This window comes from Serinus canaria, chromosome 5 (genome assembly GCF_022539315.1).
Source record: "Serinus canaria isolate serCan28SL12 chromosome 5, serCan2020, whole genome shotgun sequence".
Lineage (NCBI taxonomy): Eukaryota > Metazoa > Chordata > Aves > Passeriformes > Fringillidae > Serinus > Serinus canaria.
The window spans coordinates 24,815,128-24,828,207 of NC_066319.1; the positions used below are offsets into that span (position 1 = coordinate 24,815,128).

The 13,080-nt window shown below is 46.3% G+C and overlaps 1 protein-coding gene across 1 annotated transcript; it reads left to right on the plus strand.

The window, feature by feature from the left end:
- The first annotated feature begins 468 nt into the window (after positions 1-468).
- Positions 469-12,312, plus strand: DLL4 (delta like canonical Notch ligand 4). Its single transcript, XM_009102070.4, has 11 exons — positions 469-1,329; positions 1,465-1,728; positions 2,183-2,240; positions 2,893-3,162; positions 3,872-3,932; positions 4,041-4,171; positions 5,502-5,671; positions 6,795-7,014; positions 7,466-8,174; positions 8,887-8,995; positions 10,428-12,312. Exons 1-11 carry the CDS (start codon positions 1,276-1,278, stop codon positions 10,431-10,433), a joined length of 2,052 nt encoding a protein of 683 aa, XP_009100318.1. The 5' UTR covers positions 469-1,275; the 3' UTR covers positions 10,434-12,312.
- Positions 12,313-13,080: the final 768 nt, after the last annotated feature.

Here is a 13,080-nt window from a genome sequence, read left to right on the forward strand (position 1 = left end):
AACCCGGCCGCGGCCAGGCGGCCAGACACGGCCCGCGGCCCCGCTCCCGCCCCGCTGGCCTGCAGGCGCCCGAGTTTTCCCTTCGCCCATGTTTCTGGGAGCCGGGGCAACCCGGGGAGAACCCAGCTCCGTCCCTGCTGTGGACCCCGGCCACCTCGCAGGAGCGCTCGTTCGCCACCGAATTCGGAAGGGCGACCGAGCGCCCGTCGATCCCCGCCGTGCCCGCGCCCCCTGCCATCACCACCCCTTCCTCGGTGTGCTCCGGTAGCCGGGGTCAGGAATGGGGCCGGGCCTGCGGCACGAGCGCCCCAGAGCCGGGCGCTGCGCCCCGGGAGCCGCCCCGGGTGCCCGCCTGCCGGGCAAACACCGTTTTACTTTTGGTTTCTAGCCGGGGCCAGCCCCCGCCGGGCAGGGCAGCTTCTGCCCGCGGCTGTGGGGCACCGCGCCGCCCCGTCCCGCCGCCCGGGACACCGCCGGAGAGGGGGCACACGCGTGGAGTTGTGGGGTGGAGGGCAATGGGGAACGAACAAACTAACTAACTAACTAACAAGCGTATTTTTGAAACATTTCATCCTCTATTGTTCGGCCGCCGTAGAAAGCTGCCCTGTGGAGAGGCGTCTGATTTTCGAGGGAACTCTCTCTCCCAGTGTGAGCGCCGTAAATATCTCAACAGATGCTCGGCTCGTTCGTAATCAGCTCGGCTCCTCGGCGGGCAGCGCGGCAGCAGCGGCGGCGGCGGCGGCGGCAGCAGGGTATTAATTCGGGATATGAGGGCTCTCCGCAACATTTGGTTCTTTTTTCCAGAAAGGAAAGATGGAAAAGGGGAGGGATCGCCCGTGAGTCTGACTGACAGTTTACATAATGAGCTTGTGAGGATGCGAGGCAACTATATAAACAGCTCGAAGCGAAGCAAGTTTTCCATTTACTGAGCGCTCTTAGCACCGGTTAAAGGAGGAGCGGTTCCACACTAAGCACTCCCCTCCGCGTCTCTCACCAAACCCACCCGGCTTTGGAGTTTATAAAGGCGACGACAGCGATCAGAGGTCGGCGGCTGGCTGCAGGATTAATTCCCAGAAGGGAAGGGATCGACATCTGGATTTTACCTTCCGATTTCTGCTGGTGCTCGGGGAATATTTGGAAGAGCAGGTTGCTCCCGGAGAATCGCCGTGACGCCTCTCTTTTCTCCCTCGACCGAGAAGAGCTTGCTTGGTCCATTTGAGGAATACAGAAGGAAAACTAAACCCACTAAGAACTGGGAGCTCGAATAGCACAAGGATGACAGCCTTGCGCATCTTTGGCTTGACGTTTCTGTTAACGATTTTGCAGCAGGTAATCGCACAGGCAAAAAAAAAAAAAAAAAAAAAAGGGGTTCGCGAAATGTAAAGTGGGTGATGGAAGCAAGTTTGCATGGCAAAGCCGGGTAAGGTCTGATTTGGCTATTTTGTGTGTCTCCCCTTTGTGCAGAGGGTGTCCGGCTCCGGTGTCTTCCAGCTGGAGCTACACGAATTCGTGAATAGCCACGCGTCTCTGGCCAGCGGGAAGCCCTGCTCCCCCCACTGCAGGACCTTCTTTCGCGTTTGTTTGAAGCATTTTCAGGCGGTGGTTTCCCCGGGCTCCTGCACTTTCGGCAGCATCATCACCCCGGTTCTGGGAATAAACTCCTTCAGCATCAAGGACACAGAGAGATTTGACAGCCCCATTAAGCTGCCCTTTAACTTCACGTGGCCGGTGAGATTGAGATTCTACTTTAAACCCGATTTTGGTGGTGGGGCAGGAGGGTGGCAAGAGCTGGCTAGCCGCGGCGGGCTAGCGATAACCTGCAATGTAAACAAACTACTTTTGCTTTTAGATTTATTTCCAGAACTTCCTTTAAAAAAAAAAAAAGAAGAAAAAAAAAAGGGGGGAAAGTGCAATGAGAAAGCTCATTTAGATCAGAAGCCCTTGGGTTAACTAATATTGTCAAAAGAAATAAAGCAAGTGGCTGGGGGGCTTGGAGGTGGGGATGTGTATCCGTGGTCTGCGGGAGGGAGGGAAGGAGGGAAGTGTGTAGCCGCGGGGACAGAGCGCAAACGCGGGGCAAGGCAGGGCAGGGCCGGTGTGCGGTGGCGCGGTGGGGCGCGGCTCGGCTCGGTCCGGCCGTGCGCGCTGGGGTGCGGGGCTGACGCTGCTTTCTCTCCCGCAGGGAACCTTCTCCCTGATCATCCAGGCCTGGCACGCGCCCGACAACTACCTGCCGGAAGGTGAATACTGCGCGCGCCGCCGGCAGGGGGCGCCCGCGCGGCGGGAGCACCCCCGGGCCCGTCCCGCGTCTCCCCCCGGGCCGAGCGGCCCCCCCGGCTCAGCTGTTTATACCATAACTCCAGGGCCGGCTTTATCCCACCATCAGGAGCCGGTCCCCCAACGATATCCATCAGGGGCCGCTTTGATTCTGCCCCGGCCTAATCTCCAACACAATTGCGTTTCCTCCGGTTTATTTTTGGCGTGGGAAAGCGAGGCGGGCTGCGGTGAGAAAGCCGGGAGCCTGCCAGCAAGCCCCGTCCGCCTTTTCCTGTATTTTACACCTTGCTCGAATTCCGCCCTTTGGAAAGGAATAATGGCTTTGGGATGTTTTTCTGAGAGGAGAGGAAAAGGATATTTCACAGCAGCTCTCCTTTCACAGGCCCCTCGGCTGAGTCCCTTTGGCCCGGGTTCGCACACCCTGGTGGCCACCTTTCTGTACCCTTACATACATTAACATCCACACGCGTGCCTGTGCGTATGTGTATATATGTGTATGTATGTATGTGCGTATGTACGCGTACACATGTGCGTGCGGGGTATCCCGCTCCGCTGGCCCGGCGGGGCGGGACGCGGCGGGCTCGGAGCCGCTGACCCGCGCCCGTTGTCCCGCAGGCTCCCGGCCGCCCCCGCAGGAGTGGCTCATCAGCCAGATGTCGATCCAGCGGTCGCTGTCGGTGGGCGAGGACTGGTCGCAGGACGTGCATCAGGGCCCGCTGACCAAGCTGCGCTACTCCTACCGCGTGGTCTGCAGCGAGAACTACTACGGCGAGAGCTGCTCCCGCCTCTGCAAGCGCCGCGACGACCGCTTCGGGCACTACGTGTGCGCGGCGGACGGGAGCCTGGCCTGCCTGCCCGGCTGGGCCGGCGAGTACTGCACCGAGCGTGAGTGCCGGGGACAGCCGGGCGTGGGGGGGGCAGCGCCGCGGGCGTCGGCCGCGGCTCTAAAGCTCACGGAGGCCTCCCGGGGCCCGGGCCGTGTTTTCATGCCGACCTCTCCACTCCCTGTCTGGAGAGGCAAAGTTGCCGGCTGAGGACTTTGGCCCCTTTGGCTGCAACCACCCAACGCCGTGCTGCACCTATGCGCGGCTTAGCAGCAAAGAGCGAGCTGGCAGGAAAGGGACCTTGGCTGATGGCCCCGAAAAGAAGTAGCTGTTGCAAGGTAAAAGGGTAGCAGCATGCTCGCAGGAAGTCCGCCACCAACCATTCCTGCAGCCAGAGGACATGAGACGGGTGTTGCAGTGTAGTAATGGGAACCTTTACTCTGAGCTCAGGGTATCTTTGGGTTTTTTCAGCCTTTCATTAGCACAAGCCAAAGCCTCTTTCTCTTGCTGCTTTTCTAGCAAGAGTTGCAAGAGTTCATGCTTGTTGCATAAACAGAAAAACTAAAGGCCAACTTGTCAAGTGTTGGCTCTCCCTGTTCACTTCCTCCTGTTCCAGAACTCCCCGTACAAAGAAGTTTTAAAACAAAGCTTTGAAAGTGTAAAATTCTTTATAAAGTGTTTTTTAAAAGCTTTTTATCCTTTAAAAGTGTATTCTGTAGCACCATGTGTATTTACCTAAACATTTATGCTTTTTTATGTTCTCTTCACAGCCATCTGTCTGGCTGGATGTACCGAACAGAATGGATATTGCAACAAGCCTGGAGAGTGCATGTGAGTAGATGGCAAATGCAGTCTGAACATCAGTTAAAATGTCACCTTGTAATAGAAACTTAAACTCTTCTCCATATCATTAATGTTTTAATTGGACTTTTCTTTTAGCTGCCGTCCTGGTTGGCAAGGCCGCTACTGTGATGAATGCATTCCCCATATAGGCTGCCGCCATGGGACTTGTAAAACACAATGGCAGTGCATATGTGATGAAGGATGGGGTGGCCTCTTCTGTGATCAAGGTTAGTTTTGAAGCTTGCACTTACAGCTCTAGGTTGGGTACTCCTTAGTACTGCACTAAGGAACCTGACCCACTGGAATGGGAATTAAACTTCCCCAAGGTACATCTTCACAGGCATCAGTTTGTAGCACTGCAGCCTTGCATACTAGTTCTTGTAGTAATTTTGTTTGAAAACAAGGAAACCTTTTAGGTAGCTGCAGTTTTTCTCTTGCAAAAGAAGTTTCTCTTGGAGAAAGACCTAACAATCTCAATGAGTGTTGAACAGACAAGTTTTCTGCCTGCTCGAGCTAAGTTTAACTTATTCCTTGTACAAGTATAAGAGTTTACTAAATAGTTTCCAGCAGCAGTAAACACCATAATTTGGGCCTTCCTTATTTTGCATACAAGGAAGTTAACTCATGTGTTAAGTCTGGAGCATGAGAGAAAAATCATGTAAGCAAGAATGAAAAGTACAGGTTCCATTTTAAGGTACACCAGACCACTTCCACCTATTCAACCCACTGAATCACTGAACCGTAGCCAGCTGAGCAGTCATGTCCTCAAGGCCATATATGCACTGCTGGCACTGAGATCATTAAGTGCTCAAAGCAGGCTAAGTGTTTCCAGGACAGTTATAGGATTAAGATGGTGAAGGCTGAATTAAGCAGGAAAAGTAAAGCTGCAGATTTTTTTTTCTGCTTATAGTTATCTATTAATCAGTTGCATTCAAATTACTCTATAGCTTATGCTTAACCTCTGTCTCAAATTTGAAGGAAAAAAAAAAAAAAAAGTCAAGCTTGGCAGGGCATTTGACAGTTTAATCTACTAACATCCATAACAAAAGAGCAAATAAACAATAAAAGATTTCTAGTGCTTGTTTAAATCTCAAAGCCAAAACATCTTTTGTTTTTCCACCCTTTCTAGAATGTGCCTCAAAGCACACCTTTTTAGGATGGGGCTCACTCTTTTAGTGTGTAACATGCTGTACGTGAAGTGGCCATAGTGCTGTGGTGTGTGTTTTGCAGAACACATGCTTATGAAGTACATTTTTGAGTGTGGTACCTAAATCCCATTCCATCTAACAGTTGTATAACCACAAAAAAGGGAGAATATACCAAAATACTAAGAAAGTTATATTTTTGCCAGCTCTTTCAAAATTCAGAGCTCAAATGATAGATGGTAATCTGATTATTACTGATAATAACCCAGATATCAATCTCCAGTATTCCCATCAATACCAAAATGAAATGCTTCATTGGAAATTCTGTCTTTTTTCTTGACTACAGCCTTTCTGTATGTATAATTTCCCAGCCATGAAAGACGTGTTTTCCTAACTCCTGGTATCTTTGCAGATCTGAACTACTGCACTCACCACAGGCCATGCAAAAATGGAGCAACTTGCATGAACACTGGCCAGGGCAGCTACACGTGTGCGTGCAAACCCGGCTTCACCGGCGTCGACTGCGAACACGAGATCAGCGAGTGCGACAGCAATCCCTGTAGGAATGGTGGCAGTTGCACGGTAGGAGCATTTTAAATGCAAAGCCTTTGTGTGCAGCAAGCCCCGGTGTACCTTTCCAGCAATGGTTCTGTAACAACATAATGGGAATTCGATAGGACGCGGGTTCATTACTGACGCTCACAACTATCATACTGAACCCTTTCCGAGAGGTGTCAGGGGAGGAAGTCTGTTACAGGAGGAGATGTATCATCTAGATTAGAACTGGTCAACTGATCCTTGGGTTTCTGTGGCAGCCATTATGAGAGCTTGGCAAGATCCAGGGTTGATGAGGGAACAGATCTGTTAAAAATAAGCTTCTCAAACCACCGTTCATACAGAAATGCACTAAATATGTATTTTAATAGCAAATAAAAGAAAACTTTGCTTTCTGCTATAGAAAGTGAGAAGATAGTGTCAAACAATATGGGGGCAATCAGGTGAAACATTCTGTGAAACAGAATTCCACACTTTTGGATTCTCGTAGTTTAGTGTTTCAGCCTGTTTTTGGATCCACCTAATGATGGATTCTTACCAACGATGGATTGGTAAAGGCTGATTGATTATAGATATCAAATGTAATCTGATGCATGTTTAGATTAAAGCCAATGCAATTTTTAGATGAGAGCATAAGACCCTACCTCCCTTCCCCCAAGGCCTTGGACATATAGCCCTTGGAAAGAAGAAACAGTTTGTTGTGATTCAGGTGGTGGGACTTACACAAGCCAAAGCAACTTAAATCCTTGTGAAATAAAAAAGGGCTTTCACATTGAGGATAAATGGCCTGACCACAGCTGTGAGTCAACACATACACCCTGCTCTGGGAAGACGTCTGGGCAGACCTCTGGATGCCATTAGACAGTAGTGGTGTTAGCAATGCTTTTGTGTAGCTGCCTGTGTGCTCCCTACAACTTCATCTGCTCTGCGTGTGTAGCTCCACGATTACTCCTGTAACGCTGAGTATGGCTGATCCACAGCTCTGTCCCTCACAGTCTAAGCTGCAGTTGTTTACTCTCCTGAAGTCGCGTTTGGCACATCTGTGGATGAAAGGAGACTGAACAGTGCTTGCTGCTGACCAGAACTAAGCATGCAGGGAGCTATCATTTCTTTCCATTAAATAACAGTGGCCTAATGTTGTGTTTTGCAGGATATGGAGAACGGTTATCACTGCCTGTGCCCCCCTGGCTACTATGGCACTCACTGTGAGCACAGCGCTCTGACATGTATAGATTCTCCGTGCTTCAACGGTGGCACGTGCTTGGAAAAGGATCAAGGGGCCAGCTACACTTGCGTTTGCCCTTTTGGCTTCACAGGGTCTAACTGTGAAAAAAAAGTAGACAGGTGCACAAGCAACCCGTGTGCAAATGGTGAGTCTTTTTATAAAAAAATCTCATGACCCTGACTCATTTGTGCTTTTCAGTGCAGAAGTGATAGAAATCCAATCTGACCTCTACTCTTCCTCTAGAACATTAGTCCCTCTCCCCCGCTGTATTCCACATCCACCCTAATTTTAGTCTCTTGCTGGGGTGGAACTTGCACTGCCATTTTCTATGCAGCAAAACAATGCATGAGGTTTATCATATAGTGGGGAAGATGGTGGAATTAAATTAAATTAACTCTATTACATATTTAGAAGGGGCATAATTTTAAGGCGCGGTGATACAATTAGGCAAAGCGGAATGAACTTTTAGATGTGCGGTTGTTTTTTAAAAAACCTCTCTCTCCTTGAGGTAGTATAACATGCTGACCAGAGAAGGGTTTAAGTTTCTGAGTGAAGTGCATTGCAAACTAATTTTTATTTCACTTTTTTCCCCTCAGATGGTAGTTGCTTTTACCTTGGGCAGATTCGTATGTGCCGCTGTCGGGCTGGTTTCTCTGGTCAGAAATGTGAGATAAACATCGATGAATGTGCCAGAAAACCATGTTCCAATGGGGGAACTTGTCATGATCTAATCAACGATTACACCTGCACATGCATGCCAGGCTACAGTGGCAGGAACTGTGACATCAAAACCAGAGATGAATGTGCTTCTGGGCCATGTGAGAATGGAGGCACATGCTACAGTGGACTTTATAGTGCCAACTTTGTTTGCTACTGTCCTTCTGGCTTCATGGGCAACCGCTGTGAATTGCCAGTTTATTCAGTGCCCATTACACTTCCTCCTAAACCAGTCCCCTGGATTGCTATATCCATGGGCGTGGGGCTGGTGGCTTTGCTCATACTGTTCTGCATGATAGCAATGGTCATCAGGCAGATGAGGATGCACCCAGAGCAGGAGTTGGAGACAATGAACAACCTGTCTGACTTCCAGAAGGACAATCTCATTCCAGCTTCCCAGCTGAAAAACACCAATAAAAATAAAGACCTTGAAGTGGACTGTGGGCTGGAGAAATCAAACTACAAACCCAAGAACCATAAACTGGACTACAATCTGGTAAAAGATCTGACAAGTAGAGGGACACCGGAAGATAAATATTACAAAAGTGAAAAGTGTTTAGGAGAGAAGTCTCCCCTCCGACTACACAGGTGAGAATGCAGTTTTTAATATAGTCTTAAAGCCACTCATCTTCATACCAGTCTAGAAGCAGGTAATATACAAAACAAACCAGATCAAAGCCAGGAATCTTCATACTGGAGTATGCGTGTCACAACCAAGTGCTATCCTTAGCTAAGTCAATTAATTTGAGTGGTGGTGCAGGGTGCTGCTGGTATGGATACTGTGAAGGAACCTGGAGTGGCTAGGCCAGTGGTGAAAGGAAGAAGTATCTTTCCTTCCTCAGTAGATCTTGGAGGAATGACATAATGTAAAGGTATACAGTGATTAAAAAGAAGCATCTCACTTTGTAAGAAGGCAAGATGATTTGCTTACTGAGAAGAATGATGGAGTGAAAACAATTACTCTTTTTCAAAAGGAGAAAAGGGCAGGTGTTCAGTGGCTTATCAGTCTTCTGATTCACATGCTGAAGGTCTTGTCTGGGATCTGCATGTGGTTGTTCGACCGAGGGCTCTGAGGAACCCACTGTTAGGTTGGACATGGCAGGAACATAGGAAGACTCTCATTGTTCCTTATTTCCACTTCTCTAGGATAATACCCCAACAGACACAGAACATGAGAAACTTGATCCCATGCACTTCCCTTCCACACCTTCATGGCTATCTCGTTCCACCGCTCCATATTCATGGTAGATTTTGAGAGTCAGGCTTGTCAGTAATCAGCTAATGTTCTTTTTTTCTCTAGTGAAAAGCCAGAATGCAGAATATCAGCGATATGCTCTCCGAGGGATTCAATGTACCAGTCCGTCTTTGTGATAACAGAAGAACGGAATGAGTGCATCATAGCCACAGAGGTAAGTAAGTGCAGAGGTGGACAGGCATAACTTCACAAGGTAAAAGGGTAAATTATCCTTTAGTATTGTATTTGAAAAGGTTCCTTTATTTCCAGGGATCATGATACTTCCAGCATTTTCCTCTCCTCTTCTGTGGCCCACACAGAACATGTAGTGGGGAAAATAAAAAAATAAGCAGCTCTGACTTTATTAAACCAGAGGTTTTGGGCATAGATAAGTCAGTGGTAGATGAAAACATGGAACATCAGCCCATAAAAATTCAGCACATTGTAGGATTATTTCCTCTTAAATAGGTGGTCAGAAAAAAATGGACATAATAATCGTTCTTAGGCCCATTGATGTAAAGCCATGTTTTTTCCTGTGACTACAATGGATAATCTTTGTTCTGTGGAAGCAGGCAAAGCTATAGATTTCTAGCTGAAGATGGAAGGTAGCAGGATGTGTTAGTGGATAGGCATAACAGCCATTTAGGAAGTCTGTTATAAGGTAATTTCAACCTCTTAGCATTTAAGCTCCAGCTCAATACTCTCTAGCAGAAGTTAATGTTGTTACTGATAAAAACATCTCAATTTTTATGTTACGTTGAAAAGTTGGATACACAAAAAAAGGAAAGGCCCAATACTGAACTTCAAAGACTTTGAAAAGCAGATATTGAGGAACCAAATAGTTCTGAAGAACTACCAGCCTTTTGGAAAAAGTCTCAGTGGAAGTTAAAGGCAATTTGACTTTATCAAATACCTGCCTTCTTCGGTGTAGTGATCTTTAGGACTAATTTCAGCCTGTAGGAAAGAGAAGCTTGCTGTGCCATACAGCAGTGATCTGTGAAGTCAGATCTGCAGGATTCAGTCTCCCGTTCCAAGGTGGATATCAAATTTCCCCTTGAAAGCAAGCTGGAACACAAGTCAACCAACAATATTAAAAGTTTAAGACTAAGTGAAAGGATTCAGAGATACAAATGACAGCTAGACGCTTCATTCCCATTAGGTGACCTAAATACTGTATCTTCAAAGATCTTGCTGACCAAAACTAGGCTCCCAAATTTACATCAGGCATCTCCAGAAATGTTTCTGCTTTCAGAATGACAACCCACAGAATCTTTCTGCACACCATTCAGGCTTAATGCTTCTAAACACAAGCTATTTAACTATACCATTTACTTTTTTTACAGATCCCTAATGTTACGCACCCAGGTTTGTAAGCATTCTCCCCCTCAGGCCACTTATCACACAGATGACCTTTTTTTTTTTTTTTTTTGCCTGTGATTCTTTGCCTCTGGACCCAACTGAAAACATTAAACACTGAGAGTTAAACTTCAGTAATGTTTGGCTTAAAATGCTTTGGTTTGATATAGCTGAATTATAGTTTTTAGTTCTGCACTACTCTGTATTCTGTGATTCCTTCTCATTCCTGGTGTTATTTTATATCCTGACAGGTATAAGACTGAAGATCAGACCATTTGCACCTCAGATTTGATGATGCCAGTAGATGGACGTTCCTGCTGCATTGTTTACAATTCAGAACTGGATTGGACTGTTTTTAATTACATGCAACTTGCTGCTCTCAGGCGGAGGATGGAACTGAGTGAACTGGACAGACTGTGAATTTACTGAAAGATGCAATACACCTTTTTGTTCTTACTGCCCTTGTTTGAAGTTTGATACCAGAAATCTCATTTCCTATTGAAAAGGGGAGGCAGAGGGAAGAGAGAGGTTAAAAATGTTGGTGTTTTAAAAGATGCTGAGGCCAGTTCCTCATGGACAGACCCCTGTCTTTCCAGAACTCTGGTTATGGGAGGTGCTGGTAGATAAGGAGGCACATAACTGTCACAGATGTTGCCATGGAAGGTGCGAAGCAAGACACATTGCTATGCAGATAATGGATACAGTATAAATGAGGTCTCAATTTTTTCTGGGTTTAAAAGTGCCTATAATGTGTCAAGAGAATCTTACAAGCCCAAACAGAAACTTGACTGCTCTTTTTGCAGTTACCTGAACAGTACTGGGCAGAGGTAGTTGATACTTCCTGCTAAACATCCATTTGCATCTCCTCTCTCCTGCTGCATGTACTGGAGACTGTGTAAGGGGTGAGAGGAGGAGGAAAGAAGAAAACCCAATTTACATGTCAGCTCATTTGGTGATGCTCTGGAGAACTGATTGACTCAAGCCATGATGTGGAACATGATTTTTGTGGAAGCTGTGATAAGGAATGTGTACTGCCTCGTCCCTATTGATAGTGAGGAGGTGATCCCAGCTCTATATAAGGCCTTACAAATGCGTTTAAAATGAATCAGCTCCTAGAACCTTTATGTGCTGAGCTGTCTCAGCTGTTTTCATGCCCTTTGCACTACCAGTGATTGTGAATAGACATTACTTCTTTTCTTCTCCTTCCTCATTCTCTTTCCCCTGCCTTATTTTGACACAAATTCAGGGGTCTATGTAGTGTTTCTGAATTAGGTGCCACCTTTTACTGCAAATAGTCTCAAAATTGCAGCTGTTACTTTCTGAAGAAGCAGCAGCAGTGTGACACAACCCACTTACTCACCCCTCCATTTCTCTATCTGATTACAAAACTGCAACTCTTGTTCTTCATCCCGATTCTAAATGCCCAGTAGTGAAGCACTCACTCACTCTCCTCTGCCTAGACAGGTGGAGATTAAAGTTAGAAGGCTTTAGGCTCGTCCTGTTTCTTTCATACTCACCCAGTGCTACATGGAAAATTCGCTGTGTCTGTCGCTGGCAGCCAGAGGCGGGCAGAGGCTCCTTTCTTCTATACATATTTACAGCAATAATACCAGACAGCCCAGTGGAAAGTGCCGTGACACTCATGAATGAGACCAGGGCAAGGGGCAGAATGAGGAGGGAGAAACAAGATCTCTTCGAGGAAACCCGGACTGTGCTGTCTCTCTGACAGAGATATTCCTGCCCTTGTAAAGCCTGTTGGACTAGCCCATCTACTCCCTTGAACTGTGCAGACAAAACCCCTTCATATTGTCCACTACTGACTTTCTGCTCTGACCACGTAGGACCATTTTGAAGATGACCTTCAGAAATCAATAATATGGGTTTTAGTTTGTCTGTTTGTAGTTTATTTTGAAGACTAGTATTTCAGTAATTTAAAAAAAATCAGAAGCACTGAACTTTCTACGTTTTATAACATTATTTTGTATATAATGTATATTTATAATCAAAACAGAAGTGTAAATATGTTTATTACTTCTCATGTAATGTTTTTAATGTGATGACAAAGTTTGAATTTTATTTTTTTTTTCGAGCAATGAAAATACTTTCCTGCTACTACAAAGTTTGTTGTGGTTTGTCCTTTTACACGTTACTCTGTGACAGCCAAAGTTAGCAAAGCCCCCCAGAAGTAACCTCGCCTGCCTGGTCCCCGCCTTTACATTTTGCACACCAACTGATGTCAGCTGCTTTTTATAAAAAAATGTTTTCATGTTAACACATTTCAACAAAGTTGTTCAGCTGAGTGGCATTCATCTGACATTTTGAAATGTTACACATATTTACATTGTGATAGATAATATTTAAATTACATGTATACACAGAGGTGTATATATATATATACACACATTCTCTTGCTATGTGTGGGACTGAACTGTCAGGAAAGTTATTTTTAATAATGCTTCACTCTTCCTCTCCCCTGACAACTCATGACACAAAAGATGCAGATTTAATACCATTTCAAAGTGGCATAATAAATGTGTTGTCTTGGGGTTCACTTACAGAACAAAACACTATTACCATCTTTTTTAATCCTCTTTCTTTAAACACTTTTAATAAGATCCAAAGCTAGTCCGCAGGTTACTCTGGCACAGCCTCTGCACCTACACATGTAAGATTGTATCCTTGTTTGTTTGATTGCAAAGGGTAAGATTTGTCTTTCACTTGTGGGATTAGGGGGAGTTTCAGGCTTTCTCCTCCCGAGTTGCCCACACTACATCAGCAGCTGTGTCCTCCCGGGGCATCACAAAGTCGTTATCCTCTACAGCCCTTTGGAGGACATTTCCACCAAAAAAAAGTGTAAAAAGCACACTTGTATAAACACTCTCAGCAGGTTTAGTAGCCTTTGAA

Bases quoted from the DNA above. Each gene is read 5' to 3' on its own strand.
- DLL4 (XM_009102070.4), top strand. From the start codon at position 1,276: ATGACAGCCTTGCGCATCTTTGGCTTGACGTTTCTGTTAACGATTTTG. The intron at 4,172-5,501 runs GTTAGTTTTGAA...GTATCTTTGCAG, and splicing joins TGGCCTCTTCTGTGATCAAG to ATCTGAACTACTGCACTCAC. The intron at 5,672-6,794 runs GTAGGAGCATTT...TGTGTTTTGCAG, and splicing joins GGAATGGTGGCAGTTGCACG to GATATGGAGAACGGTTATCA.